Raw genomic sequence first — 18,427 nt, forward strand, 5'->3', positions numbered from 1 at the left:
TGGATGAGCACGGTATGCCAGGGATGGACAGAGTGGACAGCCTTGGCAGACTACTTGGTGGGACTGAGGAATGAAACTGGACAAACGCTTAACTCCCAGCAGGCCAGTACCATCATAGCTCTGTGGCAGAACCTTGAACCATATGACAAGCAGCGTGTGGCGTACTCTGCACGTCACCAGTCACGCCTAACAACAGGACGCTTCAGGTGCTCTAAAAAGAAACCCGAATTTACGCCAGGTGTGGAGAGCATGACACGTTGTGTTTTAGGATCGACAGGTTCTCCTGCCCAGTGGCCAGATTCTTGTCGTCTGGTCGAGTGCATTTTTGTAAAACTTTGTGAAATTCATAAAAGCCCAAAAAAACAGGGTACATATGCACTAACCAGATGGACTCTAATTCTCAGAGACTACAGTAAGATCAGACAGCTGGTCCTGGGCAATGGTGTAGTCATGCAGAGCACTACTCTGCAGTTGTTTGATGTAAATCAAACAACTCTCATTCAGTGGCACAATAAGCGACTGAAGAGGCAGGAATGTAGTATTCTGCTGCAAGGGGTCAACTTGCCTGCCTCCATTCCTGTTGCTCCTGTACCTCTCCCACCAGTACAGGTACGCCCCACTGCTGCACCACCACATCCTGGCCCTCAACATCAGTACCACTTGCCTCAAAGTACAGCAGGACAAGCAGTGGTCAAGAGGAAGTCTGCAGCTCCAGCCCAACACACACATTCTCTGCAGTCTGTCTGCCCTCGGTTGCCAGCCCAGAGACAGTTGTTCCCTAAGCAGACATCTGCACCTACCCCTGCCCTTTTGCCTACTGTTTCTGGCCCCAACCCTGCCAGTGACCCACTTGTGTATGTGTTTGTGACCCCACAAGACAATGCACCCAAAAGGATTGCTCCTGCTGGCCCCCTTTCCTCCCCACCACCTGCCCGGAGGCCTTACAATCGGACAGTGGACAAAAATAAATGCAGTCTGTGCCAACAGCCCCGCAACAAAGAAAGTGGCCACAGCCAGTATTATGGGTACATATACTGTCCCCAAAATTCTAGCATTCCACTTGACCAGTGGATGGAGGAGATGCGGAGGAAGAGGGCAGATAAGAAATAGATGGTTTGTCTTTGTCTGATACTGTGTAGATAGTGTAAATACTTCATTCTGTAACTGTTCAATATTCCTCCCAATATAACAGGTCTGACATTTAAAAGAAAATTAACATAACCGAAATAACTCTATTCTAAATATCACTATATTTCTTATTTTTTGTGTGTGTGTGTGTGTGTGTGTGTGTGTGTGAACATTGCAAAGTGTGTTGATTTGTTGTTGTTTTTTTGTAAATTTTTTACCAGCTTACCAGCATCTTCTAATTTTATTACTTTTTATATTTTATTTATTTTATATTTGTATTTAATATATATATATATAACTTCTATTTCTTTGTATCTTTGCTATGCTTAAAGAGAGAGAGAGAGTGTGTGTGTGTGTGTGTGTGTGTGTGTGTGTGTGTGTGTGAGAGAGAGAGAAAGAGATAACCAAGATGTATAGTTTGTAATAAATTTGTAATACATTTAAACAGCAGTGCCTTCATCTTTATTGACAACATTCACTCAGAGAAAACAATTACATTGTTGCAGTACTTTTATTTCTAATTCCTTTCATACATAGTATACATACAAACAATACATATGAATATAGTAATAACTTTTTATATATTTTAGTCAAAACATACATTTGTAGGTGTCTGCTAGTGCACTAACTAATTGATATAAATGTTTCTTGCACTGCTATGTAAATTAAGTTATTATCCATATCATTGTTACATAAGTATGTTCAGTTATGTACACTGAGTACATATATTTTAATGTATTGCATTCATAATAAGCCACTATACTATTTGTATCAATTAATAATTGATTAATTAAATGATTCGTAAGTTAGAGATTCTTGCTCCAGGCGGGGATCGAACCGGCAACCTTTGGATCCACAGCGCCCCATGCAATACTACAGCAAAGTGTTATCTACGGACATATTTCTCAAATTAATAATGTAATAAATGTGTTATGTAGCTTCTGAGTCAATATTAACTCTTATTTCACTTATTTTTTTCCGAATTTCTCAATTTTTCTCTCTTTTTCCTCATTTTTCCTCCTTCCCCCTTCTTCCCCTTCTTCCCCCCACCATCCAGACTATTGTTCCCCAGCTTTAGCTCAGTTGGTAGAGCGGAGGACTGTAGTGGGAATGGTGGCAATCCTTAGGTCGCTGGTTCGACTCCGGCTCGAAGGAGGTTGTTTTCTCACGCGCACATTTTCTCCGCGTCGCTTCTGAAAGAACACAGCAGCGCTCGAGCTCAGAGTGCGGCGCGTTCGCCTCGCGACAGCTGCTGCAGGGTAGAAGGCAAATCTCCAGACATGTATATATCTTTTATTCCAAAAGTTACATGAAGCATTTTCCATTTTCATTCAGAGATGCGTGCATGCTTCATTACAAGCACTCCAACAAACCAAACTAGCGAATAATCACGAACTATTCTGATTCAAAATACATCTATATTTTATACGTTTTATTATCTTAATCCAAAAAAAAAAAAAAAAAAATGCTGCTTTTCTGTGATAACGAAATAATGCGATTTTTCAAACGCAATTGCTTATCAATGACAAATTCATCCACTGCGCCCCAATTCGGAAATAGAATTGACTACATGCACAGAGCGTTCTTTAGAACTTCCGCAATAATATAAGCCAGCTGGAAAACTTCCGGTGAGATGTCACTTGCTGGTGTGCCGAGCATCAATAGTGTAATAAATGAGAATATAGTCACTTAAATAATCAGGCATTGCATTAATTTAGTTATTCAAAGGTAAGACGGCATAAAAAAAATAAATAAAGTAGTATCTCAATGTTCCTCCTCGACAATTCAATTCGACCGTCAGTTTTCACACTTTCGTGTCAAAAATTAAATATTTATTGTACACTTTAGTTAGATTCATTGAATAAAATGTTCGTTTTGCCAAAATCAGTGATCTTGCGCTTCAGTGATTATAAAGGGAGAGCGCGGTGCTCGCTTTCTGTGTCATTCATTCAAAAGAAAAGTTGTTTTTCATGAGATTTTGAGTACTTCATATATCACCTTGACAAGATTCATTTTTAAACCCATTTGTTTCATTAAGTTAAATATTTATTCAAAAGCGAAACTATTGAATATATGCGCGAATAAATGCTACTCTGCCGCCACCTGCTGGTTATAGTGGTAATGTATTTTCTGTTTTTAAATAAGTGTTTATCAAATGTTGGATTTCCTACATTTTGAATGGTTCGGTTTTACAAAAGAAGGATGAACAAATGTTTGTGTTCATCACATTAAAAATAACATTTGAAGTGCTGAGGAAAAAAAATGCATGCGTCTAATTACATTGGTCTTGGTCAGTGGTAGAAAAGGGCCCCGGATCACCCTTAACTATAGACTTTGGTTTACAACAGTAATGTGGAAAAAGCTTGAGACCCAACTGTTTCCAATAAACACATTTTATCAATACTGTCCACTTGAACTATAAGTAACTTTTTGCCACCTAACATTTAAATACAATTCTGCTACATTAACAAAAAAAATGACATGTACAATGAAACATGACAGACAACTGTAGGAACATGAAACGACTGTAAAGAGTGTAAGAAAAGATTCTAGAAGTGCGATTTCATTTTTAAGGTGTCTGCATTGGTCTCCACCACAATGCTTTCAATCCGCTTGTTATACTGCTCCAGAGTTGTGAGGAGACGATCGTAGATCTCCTGCGGAAGACAAGGAATCGATATTACAACACGGCCTTAACGTTAAACAACAGCCTCAAGAACCGAACCAAAGACAGACAGTTCAGAAGTGTTGATGAAGCACACCTGGGCTTTTTGAGTGTGCTGGCTGCACTTTTCTCTGAGCTTCTGCATCTTCTCCCTGAACTGTTTAGTTTCACGGTTGCTTTCTTCTATGATTTTCACAAATTCCTCTCGTTTCTGGTGGATTTTGTCATATTGCCTGAATATAAAACATTAGAAAATCAGAGTGGTTCACAATCTTTTCATCCAATCAGAGCACTGAAATAGAGCAGAAGAGTCCAACTGATGCTCCTCGATGACCCTTGTATGTGTTTTGTTTGTAGCAGGGGTGTAATGATACACTCACATCATGATATGATACTGTCATATGGTAAAAAGCTAAAATGTACTGCTGATGAATGTATAAAGACATGCACAGCTTCTAATATTTAGCGCAATAGTTGTATTAATCAAATAAATTTACAAAAGCATCCTTCAGAAAAAGGTAAAATCTCATAGGTTATTGATTTTTCACTTACCCATAAATATTTTTGACCTGCTGATCTTTCACCTCTTTCTTCTTCTGCCGACGGATCTGTTGTTTTGACTCCTTGTCGAGTTTCATGGCAAGCGCCCTCTTCATCTGGCCCTCTTCAGTGCTCAGGCTCTTCAGCTCTTTCTGCAAGGCTTCATTCATGGCTGCTAATCTCTGGACCTGTGCAGGAATGATCATTTACAAAGGTGAAAAACAAAAGAAAAAAAAAAAAAAAGAAAAAAAAGAAATTCCAGCACCATTAATGATACCAAACATAATTGGAGGGGGGGAAAAAAAAGACCATCTTTGAGGCTTTAACCACTTGGACCGACAGGGGGCACCAGAGTCAAACAAAAAAAGTTGTCATCCTTTAACTTCATGACCTCTTGCTTGATCAACGAAAAATAGGTGTCATTTTAAAGCTTAGTAGCTTGGCTTTATAGTGAATATAATATATATATAAATAATGAAAATGAAAATCTATATAATGAAAATAATATAACTAACTCTTGGGTGCTTTTAAATTTGCTATAATATTATATTACATTGAAATGTGGTATGTAAAAGCATCATAAATATCTGATAGTCTTTGTTTTATATCATTGAAAAGGTCTCAACTAGCAGAATACAAAAAGCATATTTGTTTCAGTTTGTAACCAAACTATACTATACTATATGTGTGTTTAAAAAAAAAAATAAAAAAAAAAATAAGCTGCTGATATACATAACAGTACACATGAGGCTTTTGCTTTACATTTCGCTTTATAACATTGCGAAACAGCAGTAAATAGTATTTTAGAGCAGGTTGTCTCGATTCAAACGAGCCCAAAAACATCATAACGACACATAGATCGAGTGACAAGACATGGTAATTTGGCTATTATGGCTGTAATATTAAATATTTGTATGCTTTATTGTGGCATTTACACATGCAAGTAGTCCTTATGTTCAGTAAAACACTTGTTTTTAAAGAGGTTTCATTTGTTTCCAGTTTTTCTGGACTTTTAATAAAAAGGCTAATATGGTTTCAAATGCCATAACTTTGAGATACACAAAATTTGCTTCAGATGCTGTTGACATTATTGAGAATGTGAAGTCCAAACCTGATTTTATGAGCTTCTATATATACACACTTTCTAATATTCATCATGTCAAACATCAATAACAAAATAAAGCAATAAATTGCATACATTTTTCTGAGGTTTTCTCAGCAGTGTTGTAAAACACAAGATCCTCCAAACATGATCAAAATCTGTTTTTCTTCACTTTTACGTATGTCCCTTAGATGTGAAATCATTAAAGGATTAGTTCACTTTCAAATACAAATTTCCTGATAGTGAACATCTTGGATGACATGGGGTGAGTAAATTATCAGAATTTTCATTCAGAAGTGAACTAATCCTTTAAATAGGCCTTCTAGTGTTGGGTCAACAAACTCACATCACATCAAACACAGAAGGAATCCATTCATAAAAATGGAATTTACAATACTTTATAACGCAGAATGTCAGAATTTCTAACTTAAGCTTTCCATAACAGTTTGCTCCAATCAAAAGTCAAAACTCCTTGCAAACGTGTGATGCATGTCTGAGCTTTACCTCCTCTTTTTGCTGGTTGGTCTTGCACATGCTACTCTGTAAGTCCTGCAGCTGTTTGAGCAGGACCTGGATTTCTGCCTCCACCTGACTTGCACACTGGACCAACATCTGGAGCTCCACCAACCGTTCATCGGCCAGCTCCTGTCACGGACACACAGACACAGCAGGCCGTAAATCTACCAATAATCAGTGAGAGAACAAAGATCTGTTTATCTGTGCAATTAAAACACTTATATCTTGTTGTAAGCACATTTTCACATAACCTAAAGGTGTGGAACAGACATACTTTTGACAACTTAATGCTCTTCACGTTCTCTTTCATCTTTTCCATCTCATTTTTTAGCTCTTCAGGCGACTCCACAATCTGTGACTTGAGCTTGGATATCTCATCCTTCAGTGTCGCCACATCCAGTTTCCTTTGAGTCTGTAGGGGCAATTAATAAAAGTAATATAAATAAAAATACAAAACTTTGCATCTGTTTTATTTTAGTATCATTCAGTTATTATATATAGTTATACAGTCTGGCTACACGAGATGCTGTGTGTGTTTTAGAAACACCCGTATTCTGCTTGCATCTCTCTCTCTCTCTCTCTCTCTCTCTCACGCTCACACACACACACGTAAGATTCACTAATTTACATCACTGCATCGCCTTAAAACGATGCAATGCATCAATTGAAAAAGTGTGCATTGAATACAAGTTGGCATTTGTATCGCGATGCATTGTTTCTAACATATCTGCACTGGTTATAAATGATTTATATATAATTAGCAGTAAATGCTATACATTTATCATTTAGGAAGTGAACAATAATTTGTGACCATATTTTATATGTAATTCATTTCGCCTCTCTAAACTTACATCGCAACTTTAACCCTCATACAAACTAAAGTCTGATAAATTAAAAGAAATTATCTGATACATACCAGTTTCTGTGATATCTCAGCAATTTCCGTCTTGCACTGCGCAACCTTTTCATTCATTGCATTCTAAAGAGAAAACATTCAAAGTTTAAAAAAAAAGAAAAATATTCTGACAAGAAAAAAGGCATGCAAGATCAGCATGAAAAACACTTGGCCATGTGATACCAGTTTCAAAGCATCATGTCTGTGGTGAACTTGGTCAGAATTGTAAGACTCAGAATTCCCTTACACAACACAAACTAAATTCAGGGTGTTTTCAGTTCTGTAGACTGAAAGATTGTTTGTAGATTGTTTGTTTTGTGATTAAAATTGTTAGAATGTTGCAATTTTTAATGGAACATTTCTAAACGGACCAAAATTTGTTCATACAAATCACATGAGTAAACTGTGCTCTCATTCAAGTGATCTCGGACAGATTTTATTGGTGCTGTTCCGAGAGAAATAGCCATGTTCATATACAGTGGCATGAAAAAGTATGAACCACTTGCAGAATCTGTGAAAATGAGTAATTTTAATAAAATAAGAGATCATACAAAATGCATGTTATTTTTTGTTTAGTACTGTCCTGAGTAAGATATTTTACATAAAAGATGTTTACATTTAGTTCAAAAGAAAAAAACAATAGCTGAATTAAAATAACCCCGTTCATAAGTATGTGAAGCATTGATTCTCAATACTGTGTGTGGTTTCCTGATGATCCACGACTGTTTTTGTGTTTTGTGATGGTTGTTCATGAGTCTCTTGTTTGTTCTGAGCAGTTAAACTGAGCTCTGTTCTTCAGAAAAATCCTCCAGCTCCTGCAGATTCATCAGTTTTCAAGCATTTTTGCATATTTGAACCCTTTCCAGCAGTGACTGTAGGATTTTGAGATTCATCTTTTCACACCGAGGACAACTGAGGGACTCAAACACTACTATTAAAAAAGGTTCAAACATTCACTGATGCTCCAGAAGGAAACACGATGCATTAAGAGTCGGGGGGTGAAAACTTTTGAACAGGATGAAGATGTCACAGTTTATCTTATTTTGTTTAAAAATCGTTGTTTTTCATTTAGTACTGCCCTTCTGAAGCAACAGAAGATACAATTTACATTGATATTTGAATTCAAAAGTTTTCACCCCCGACTCTTAATGCATCGTGTTTCCTTCTGGAGCATCAGTGAATGTTTGAACCTTTTTTAATAGTTGTGTTTGAGTCCCTCAGTTGTCCTCAGTGTGAAAAGATGAATCTCAAAATCCTACAGTCACTGCTGGAAAGGGTTCAAATATGCAAAAATGCTTGAAAACTGATGAATCTGCAGGAGCTGGAGGATTTTTCTGAAGAACAGAGCTCGGTTTAACTGCTCAGAACAAACAAGAGACTCATGAACAACCATCACAAAACACAAAAACAGTCGTGGATCATCAGGTGACCACACACAGTATTGAGAATCAATGCTTCACATACTTATGAATGGGGTTATTTTAATAAATTCAGCTATTGTTTTGTCTGGTGAATTGAATGTAAACGTCTCATGTAAAACATCTTACTCAGGACAGTACTAAAAAAACAACAACATGCATTTTGTATAATCTCTCTTATTTTATTAAAATTATTCACTTTTCACAGTTTCGGCAAGTGGTTCACACATTTTCTTGCCACTGTATGCCTAAGGAACTGAACTAAGTGAGAAAACGCAGCAGGAAACAAACGCTCCAAACGAGCCATGTGTTAAAACGCCCTTAGGTGATATTTTATTTGTATACTGCAAGCATTGTGTACACATTTCAATAAGGCATTTTAAAATCATTGACATCTCACCACATCCTGATATTCATGCTGTGTGTTAGTTGTCAACTCTGCCAGAGCGGCCGCCAGCTCTTTAGCCTCCGCTTGCTGCTCTGGAGGTATGGTACTGTGAAGAGAGGATAGGATACATTCATAATAGGGCTGGCCAAAAAATCGTTTTTTATATGTGGATAATTGGATTCTCAAAAGCCACAAATCGATTTTTTTCCGTATTTATTTCAGCAAACATTGAACATAATTGCTCATCTTATTACTGGTCTTCTCCACTAGATGTCATCCTCTTATTTACCTTGCGCCATGTTACAGCGAGAACAGTCATTCATTCAGTGCTAAACATGGCGGATGCAAAGAGAAAGAACTCGCGCACGCTGTGCGAGACCTTTTGTGTGCGCGCACACCTGAAGTGCTCACAGCTGCGCGTCTCAGACAGTGTGAAAATAATAAAATTAATTCTCTTACACCTCTCCTTGAGCCTAAACATAAATGCACTCAAACTTCAAATTTGCTAGTATCTTGGATTAACATAATCTGTTACGGTAAGCAATAGAGAAAGAACGCATGTGCATCATTATTGGATCCGTGCATTAGTCTTAAAGTGACAGAAGCCTAATATTCCTGCTGCTGTCTGTGTTTTAATGTTAATCAAACTACAAAAGACAGAAAAATCACTCCGTGCTCTTCACTGAATAACATTTTTGTAACTTTAATAAGGATTAACTTTTAATTTATACAGTGAAGATTATATGCAGTGTTATTTTACATTTGATTAATTTATTCAGTTTCTGTACCTGAAAACTACTGTTAGACCAACATGAAAAACCTGAAAAGCGCTGATTATTTAATATGCATCTTTGTTCTATTGCTTGTTGTTTACTTGCCTTTAATAATCTTTGAAATTTATATAGTAGTTTTAGCTGTGGTATCTAAATTGGCACTGAGAATTGCTATATTTCACTGGTATCTAAAATATTGGGTGTCAACCTTATTTATTACAATACAAGAATTCATGGGTCAAACAGCAAAAACAATAACTATTTTATTCATTACTTTTTGTGGTGGGGCCAGAGAAAATTTAATCACTGAAGTCATTATTTGAATCGAAACTCAAGATTGAATTGAGACCTTGTGAATCAGAATCGAATTGGGACATCTGAATTGATACCCAGCCCTAATAAATAAGCATCTTTTTTTATTGAATAGATGTTTAAAAAAAAAAAAAACTCTCAAACACATTGCACTTACGTCAGTTTCTCAATCTTCTTCTCAGCTTCCTTTATTTCTCTTGTGTATGCCTGGAGTCTGTCCATATCAGACCGCTGTTGAAAAATGTAGCTTTTTAATGTTTTCCTTTAGTGTGTGATGTATCCATTTGTGCATGTATACGTTACAAAGCTCAGTCTCATAAAGAGATTTATTCTATCTAACAGACCTGCCTAAAACACCTTGATCCAAGTCCAGATTTTACAAAAACAGCAAAACTTACAAAACTTTGCTGGTGGGCAGCAGCCATTTCCAGCCTCTGCTTTCTGAAGTGTAGGAAATTTTGGATTGCACTCAGAATAGTGATTGTTCGCTTAACCTCTGTCAATAAATAAATAAATAAATCAGCTCAGCATGACTTTTTCATATCAGCTTTAAAATGTATGCAACAAAAGTGTGACTGTGTCAGGGCACAACAGTGAGAAGTGTCTGCTGCGCAGGGTCAGTGTGAGTGTGTTTCAGGTCAGCTGTCAGGTCACCTGTGTTGCACCTGCCACTAAAAAACAAAAACTTCAATTACCTAGACTCCGGCAGCCCGCTATAGTCTAATCTGTACTTCATAATGAACCAAAGTTATTTTAAAACTTCTCATAACAACATAAAAGCTCCCTGATGCTGTTTTGCACCATTGCTTTGGCAAAGAATCTATCAAACAAACTAAAATTGAAAGCATGATATGGCTTTGTGCCCTTATCAAAAAAAAATAAAAATAATAATAATTAAACAAGTATATAGTCTGTTCTTACTGCATGTTTCAGCACTTTGCTCAAGCGTTCAGCTCGTGATCCGGTGTTTTCCGTGTTTCATTCCACACTGAATGAACGTCGCGAACTCCATCTCTGCATGTGCTGTTAGTTTAACATGCATTTGGCACCAGTTTTGCTTTATTTTCACATTTGAATAATTTCCAACATATTTTTGAAGGAAGATGATTACAGGATTTCACTAGATTTATAATCAGACCTGTTAATAAAACTTTTCAATAAAAACAAAAGCTCTACTGCAGTTTTCATTAAAAAAAAAAAGAGCTCAAGGGTTTATCTCTTACAAGTGTAGAAATTAGGACAAAAGTATTCTAATTTCCCTACTGTAGCAGAAAGTAATGAAATAATCCTTTTTATTTATTTATTTTGAGGTGCATTTGTTTTATGTCTATTATTACTGTAATAATAATATTATAAAATTATTATTATATTCTTATTGGGTCACTGAGTATGCGTATACACAAATTTGTGTGTGAAATGTACATAGGGACATTTTAAGAACAAATCACGATTACCAAAAATTTCATACCAAAAAAACATTCTAAATTTATGACTGAAAGCACTCGTACACAAAAGCACTTACTCTGTACGGCCTTATAATAGTGATAAGAAGATATAAATATATAATTTCATCCAAACAAGACTATAATTACATTAAAGTATGTTAAATTAATTGCATTATGTAATCCATACATAAAATTATTAAATAGTACAATTTAATAGGGCTGGGTAATTTTCACGATTCAATTTATTACCATTCACATACTTTCGATTCGATTATTTGGATGTAATATTTCAGTTACAGTTCATGGCAAATTTTCTAGAGGAAAAAAAAAAAAATCAACTAATGCAGTAAACTGCACATGAGAGTCAGCTGGTACTACTATAATAATACTGAAGGTTAAATTAACTTATTTATAAACAAACACTTAAAATTACACTCAATTTATTATAAAGTTTAGAATTACATAATCATATTTCTGCTCCAATTCATTTTTTTTTAAAATATAAAATCATCTTTTAAATAATTACTTTAAATCACAGCTGTCATAATTGATTTATTAAAACATGCATTAAATATTGAAGAACAATAAAAATTATAATGAATATGTAACGGTGCATAGCTATATTTATCAGAATGCCTTCAAGAGTTCACTTTTCCATCTGACTAATGAGTTTATGGTCACTGAATATGTTTTTCTGAGGTAAATGTGACGTTAAAGCTGTTTTATTGACGTCTTTCCGAGGTTGAAACACTGAGCGATTACACGAGACATGATACGGATTTCAGTAAGTTGTACTGTATATTTTAACATACCTTCAGATGTTCATGTTTATTTCGCACTAACTGGTATTAAAGCGGAGGAGAGGATGATCACATGCTTCTCTTTAACTGAGGCGCTAAAGCGATCTGTCACGCCACATTAAACAGCGCCAAAACAGTATTTATTTTTTAATCTCATAATAAGATGGACGTCATTTGAAATCTGAGACTTTGTTTCATATCAAAAGGAACAAAGCACAAAGATTATTGTGATTTATTGGATGGGAGGAGCTACATATTCTGCTCATTCATCAACTGAAAACAGACTAGACTAATCGATTCTTGGGATTTAAGAATATTGGTTCGTAAAAATCGAGAAATCAATATTTTTCTACCCAGCCCTACAAAATAAACTTAAATGCGTTTCATCATATACATAGATTATGTTCAGCTGCGAGGTTTCTCTGAATAACGCAGATACACGCATATGCCGATGGTTGAAAATTGAGCAAAAATAGTCCGATACACTGGTGCATCTCTAGATTTAGCCATGCACATATTTTTATTTAACATGCCTCTGCATCATTTCTAATTTCTGTTTAGTTAAAGTTTTTCAACTAATATTTAGATTTTATTTTTTCAGCTTTATTTCAATTTACAGAAATGCTTTAATGGTTTTAATTAATGACAACAACCGTGAGTGCAATCACTTAAATAAAATAAAACCGTTATTTACAGAGAAAGCATTATGAAGTTGTCCGATGCAAGCAAAGATCCATCTTTCTAAAAAGTTTTTTGTAGACCCTGCATTAAATTGTGCCTGGTTTACAAAACAATCTGGAGTAATGTTAAAACACAATCTACAACATTGTTAAAAATAAACCATCCACTCACTCCTCATTCTTTTGCGGCACAGCAAGTGAAAATGTTGTCAGAGTAAGAAAAAAAAAAAGATGACTGATGCAGCAGAAATAATTCTCACCGTTGAGCCCTGCGTGTGTCACCTGATAGAGAAAATAAAAGCTACTTACTGGGGTTGAGCAAATCATTCAGGGAAAAATCATACACGTGACAAAGCGGTAAGAACTGGCACCTAAGAGAAACATAAATTTACAACATTTATACAGATGCCGAATAAAACACTGCAACACCTCAGTAAAAACACTCACATGCGCATGTAAACGCTCATGATTGGAGTAACCCACTCATACAGCATGGGGTACTGAACGTTTTCAGACAACGGCACCTGCGGAAAAACAGGAGCACTTCCAATTAAACCAAACTCAGTTTTGATATGAAAACACAACGTTGATGCAAATAAACGCTACGCTCACCGTGTAATGGCACTCAGGTCTGAAACTAAACAGAAGCTGCAAAACTCTCATGTAGACCCTCTGAATGGTTTCTGCCTGAAAATCAAACAGATTTTAAATGTTTGACAATAATTAGAGATCGACCAATATATCAATTTACTGATATTTTCCCCGATATTTAAGCATTTTACCATAATTGGATATTGGTTTTAGGGATGCTCATTTCGGTTAAATTTCTCGACCGACAACCGACGCTCGTTATCCGATTATTAACCGTTAACTGATAAGATTATAATATTGTATAGCCTATATGATGATAATATGACATATATAGGCTATGACATTAAATAAAAAATACAATTGACGAGTGTCTGTGTGTTCCACGGGTTTATTTTAACATGCAAACAGCAGCATAGAACAGATAAACAACAGAACCTGGATTCACATTATCAAATTGTCACGCACCTGCAGTGTTTCTGACAACAGAAAAAAATAATTTAAATAAAAGGCATAAAATAAATAGGCCTACACTAAAATTATTTTTCACTTAAATGTTTAACAAATTAAGATGACAAACAACCGGTATTTTAGACATTTTTTCCATCAAATATAAATAGCAGGCCTACTGTACCTCAAGCATTGTTATTGTTATGACCACGGACGGTGCAAGTGTGCATACCGAACGCATCTTTCCGCACTCATGGGCAATGGATTTTCTTTGAAAGGCTCGCACACGAGACTAAGCGGAATGCGGGAAATGAAGTATACCATGGCCCTAAATTGTAATGGACTGGAGCTCACGGTTCACATCGAGAGAAATGGGAACGCGGGGGCACCGCGATGCGACCGCAAAAGGCACTTTCACTTTCGTTATCAAAGTGCATGCCACTGATAAGCTTTGTAAATGCAGTATTACAGTATACACATACCAATTAAACGCGCAGGTCTCCTCTCGTGCGTCCTCCCCACTGTGTCGCCGGTCGAAGCAATAATTTTCATTTCGCTTTTAGATATCTCTTTTATACATGCCATCAATGCTTTTAACTCAAAACAGTCCATAAACTACAAATCCTCACGAAAACTTCTGTCAAGCCAGCTCGCGCGTCAATCTGAGAGATCAGCCTCTTACCTTAAAGTGTCAAATTTCTCGGTTTCTGAATGGACGGTTTTGCTTGATTGACAAAAGCTAACGTTCGGGCACGATTTATACCATCGACCTGTCCTAAAACATTAGCACGCTGTGATCGATTGCTTGGAGATTGCGTGTTTCTCTGTTCGAGAGCGCATTTCCTCTTCTTCACATCTGCAACAAAACAGATGATTATTTAAGAACGAAAGCTCACAGAAACGTGAAAATGGTCTCATTTGAAAGAAAATATCCTAAGCTAAAAGATGATATATTGTGACTGATTGAAGCAGCCCTTATCAAAAGTGCGGGGGTCGATTTCTGTCTTTTCAAAACTGTCCCCCGTGCCAACGGCGCGACCCTTTCTATCGAAATGGTCAGTACTTATTTTCGCTCGCTTCATTTTGCTTGTTGCTTAGCGAAATATGTCTGGCACGTGTGAAACGCCCTGCGAGTTAACAAATAAGCATATATGTATATATAGCATATTTTTCTTTAACCATGCATCAAAAAAAAAAAAAAAAAATTTAACTGATTGTATTAATCGGTTAAAATTCTTACTTTCGGTTAACGGTTAAACGGTCAATGTGAGCATCCCTAATTGGTTTTGTAATATCAGATTTACAGATAAACGCCACCATCTTGTGGGAGTTTTGAGAATTCCGCGCAGGATCGCCATTACAGCGCATCTGAGGGGAGACGAGACAACGGCATGCACGGGTAAAGTATACTTACCTGCTTTGCTGTAATTAGTAAACTTTATGTAACATAACAGTAGGCATGTGACGGTATCAAATTTTCATGTTGCGATTAATTGATGAAGCTTTTATCACGGTATTATCACAATTTTAAATTAAGTTGCAAAACCATTTGTCAGTTTAACAGGTTTAAGAACTCTTTTTGTAATAAAACAAAAACAACTCTGACTGAAATTTTCAAACAGATTAAAATGCAAAAGAATTAGGCTATAAAGAACAACAGATAACACTTTACTCTATTTAATGCATTAACTAAGATTGAGCAACAGCTACATTTGTTACAGAAAGTGTTATTTTTTTGTTAATGTTATATTAGAAACAACTGATCATTGTTAGTTTTATCTCAGATCCATTAAATAAGTTATTTTGATTTTAGTAATGTAATTAAACAGTAAGAAATTAACATTAATTAATAATAATTAATACTTTATAAGTACTTTTATTGTCAGTTTAGTGATATTGAATTAACATGTTCACTAATGAAGCTGTATGTTTTCAAAGTTTTACTGAACAATAACAAATAATCAGAACATTTCTAATCATTAGGGCATGTTGTAGTCCAGATTAAAATATAAAAATGTTTAGGTTTGAAAATAAATATCCTTTTAAGTCTTTTTTAAGTATTCAGTATTTGGTGCTGTGATGAACAACACAGATTACAAAAAAATGAATGGCTGTTTGAAGCATTTTAAAAACTTCACTAGCGCAGTTACTTTGTTTGCACGGTTTCCGTGGTAACCGCTGCATTCTGCTGTTCCATCAGCGCCCTCTGCTGTCAGAGAGTGAACGCGCACTTTCATTCAGCTCGTCTCCTTCACTGGTTCCGCCATGTGCCACATGCACGTTGGGATTGTTTACGTCTGAGCGCGTGTCCTTCTGACGCAGAACACAGCGGTGTTGTGCATTTTATACGATTGATGGGTAAAGTATTCTTAATTGCCTTATAAAAAAATTCATTGGTAATAATTTATTATTTACAGTATTCTGAAGTGCTGACGATTACAATATCGTGCATTTTCATTATCGCGATTTATCGCATTACCGAATATCGGCACAAGTCTACATAACAGCCATTAATGTATAAATTAAATGCGTTACATAAATGCCTGAAGTGTAGCTAGTTTATGCAGCTTGTCTCTAAGAAATAGAGACAATCTCACGGAGTCACGCAAGAATCCGTCATGTCTTGTCGCAATAAAGATGTAACTTTGCATGAATTAAATGATACAGCCATGAATGAGCACATGTTGGTAATAAAAGTGCTGAATTTAATTCTCTCTCTGTTGTCTGTGCTCATCATTAGTCTCGTTAAGTCTTAAACACCGTAATTATATAAACATTTACTATATAACCATTAATTCGCTAATAAACATCCGCAAGTAAACAACTATGGAAATTAATTATTTATCATCTCCGCGAGCAATCGCAGTTTGAGTAGTTCTGTGTAAATGCATAGATAAACAGCGCTTTAATATTTCATAATCTAGAACGACAAAAACATTAATAATAATTCTGATATAACGTACCAGTTGAGAAATGCAATAAAATACGATGTTTTGTTTGTTATATTCCAATATTCCAGAGATTATACAGTTATTTAACATTTATTCTTCACTCTTTAGCCTATTAAACAGCTTATAAATCTACTAAAACTGTAGATTACTTACATTTCTGCAAAGTTGATATGACTTTTATTTACTCCATCTGAAAACATTAGACATTCTACGTTTATTTTGCTTATTGTTAACAGTGTTGCTGCTGATGCTTTTTATAAATAAAATTATTTTTGTAATAAGAAGATTAAAACAAACATTAAATACTACTAATGTTCAACAAAAATGGTTTAGTAACTGCACTTTTTTTATTTTTTGCACTTTCAGACACCTCTATTGGTGATTAAAATGTATTTAAACAAGGGAGTGATTGTTATAAATGAAGAATCCTAACGCTCTGAAGCTTTCTGAAGCAGTGTTTTGAAATCGGCCATCACTATAAAAGTCGTTATTGTGTTTCTTTGGCGCACCAAAAATATTCTCATCGCTTTATAATATTAATATTGAACCACTGTACACACATGAACTGATTTAAATGTTTTTAGTGCATTAATGGATCTTGAGAGAGGAAATGTCATTGCTGGCTTTGCAGGCCTCACCGAGCCATCGGATTTCATCAAAAATATCTTAATTTGTGTTCTGAAGATTAAGGGCACGAGGGTGAGTAATTAATGACATTTTCATTTTTGGGTGAACTAACCATTGAATGTAGTTACTTTTATTCACAGCAAAAGTGACAGCAAAGACAATTATAATGCAGCACAGCTGTTTTCAACATTGAAAATAATCATAAATGTTTCTTGAGCAGCAAATCATCATATCAGAATGATTTCTGAAGGATCACGTGACACTGAAGACTGGAGTAATGATGCTGAAAATTCAGCTTTGATCACAGAAATAAATTATATTTTACTATATATTCACATAGAAAACAGCCGTTTTAAATAGTAATAATATTTCACAATTTCTACTGTATTTGTTTTATCAAATAAATCCAGCCTTGGTGAGCAGAAGAGACACTTTCAAAAAAATTAAAATATGACCAACCCCAAACCTTTTAACAGTGGTGTACTTAATATTACTCAGCACTTATCTGTGTAATTACACTGTAATATCATCACCTTAAAATAAAGTGTAATGTATTTTGTACCTTTGGGTTGGGAGTAATGTCATTCTTGGTGAAATGTTTCGCCTCCTGTCCAGTCAGAACTTCGGTTCGGTAGAACTGCACGATAACATCCACCTTGTACACCGGGAAAGTGTTTTCAGTCATGCCTGCTGCTCAAAAAGAAGAAACCACATTATCCTGAACATTAACGCGTCAGACAGGCGTCGAGTGTGGCGTTGTTTACTCGCGACAGAAGCGGCTCTCAGACAATAACGAACTCCGCCACATTATAAACAACTCAAAGACACAGAACTTTATTACCTTCTTTTTCACACTGTTGCTCCGACATTATTCAAAATCTATAACAAACACCAAACTAATGTACTAACCAAGTTTACGCAAACGTCCCTCGCAGTCAACTGAAGCAAATTTAAACTTTAGGCGCCTCTGTCGTCACTTCCGTCATGCCTTCCCTACGTCACGTGTCATCGCAAAAGCAGTGCGTGTAGCGAACTCTACAATATAAAAAGCATATATTTATATATATTTATGAATAAAGACCCAATTAATACAGTTAAAAATATTATAAATGTGTAAAATATTTTGTTTAAATTGGATTACATCACATT

At 35.7% G+C, this 18,427-nt stretch overlaps 1 protein-coding gene across 4 annotated transcripts; it reads right to left on the reverse strand.

Annotated features, from left to right (window-relative positions):
* Window positions 1-1,720: 1,720 nt before the first annotated feature.
* Window positions 1,721-18,313, reverse strand: nuf2 (UF2 component of NDC80 kinetochore complex). Of its 4 annotated transcripts, XM_067388729.1 has the most exons (14): window positions 18,188-18,313; window positions 17,841-17,968; window positions 13,275-13,349; window positions 13,110-13,186; window positions 12,972-13,033; window positions 10,136-10,233; window positions 9,895-9,968; window positions 8,665-8,758; window positions 6,868-6,930; window positions 6,226-6,363; window positions 5,940-6,080; window positions 4,346-4,521; window positions 3,891-4,026; window positions 1,721-3,785 (listed from the first exon to the last, which is right to left on the reverse strand). In XM_067388729.1, exons 2-14 carry the CDS (start codon window positions 17,961-17,963, stop codon window positions 3,678-3,680), a joined length of 1,365 nt encoding a protein of 454 aa, XP_067244830.1. In that variant the 5' UTR covers window positions 17,964-17,968; window positions 18,188-18,313; the 3' UTR covers window positions 1,721-3,677. The 4 variants fall into 4 exon arrangements, with proteins under 4 accessions (XP_067244830.1, XP_067244832.1, XP_067244833.1 ...); XM_067388731.1 differs by lacking the exons at window positions 17,841-17,968; window positions 18,188-18,313 and adding an exon at window positions 14,383-14,424; XM_067388732.1 differs by lacking the exons at window positions 17,841-17,968; window positions 18,188-18,313 and adding an exon at window positions 14,183-14,364.
* Window positions 18,314-18,427: the final 114 nt, after the last annotated feature.

This window comes from Chanodichthys erythropterus, chromosome 6 (assembly GCF_024489055.1).
Source record: "Chanodichthys erythropterus isolate Z2021 chromosome 6, ASM2448905v1, whole genome shotgun sequence".
NCBI lineage: Eukaryota > Metazoa > Chordata > Actinopteri > Cypriniformes > Xenocyprididae > Chanodichthys > Chanodichthys erythropterus.

Bases quoted from the DNA above. Each gene is read 5' to 3' on its own strand.
- nuf2 (XM_067388729.1), bottom strand. From the start codon at position 17,963: ATGACTGAAAACACTTTCCCGGTGTACAAGGTGGATGTTATCGTGCAG. The intron at 9,969-10,135 runs GTAAGTTTTGCT...ATTTTTCAACAG, and splicing joins CTGCCCACCAGCAAAGTTTT to CGGTCTGATATGGACAGACT. The intron at 3,786-3,890 runs GTGTGCTTCATC...TGTCTTCCGCAG, and splicing joins AGCACACTCAAAAAGCCCAG to GAGATCTACGATCGTCTCCT.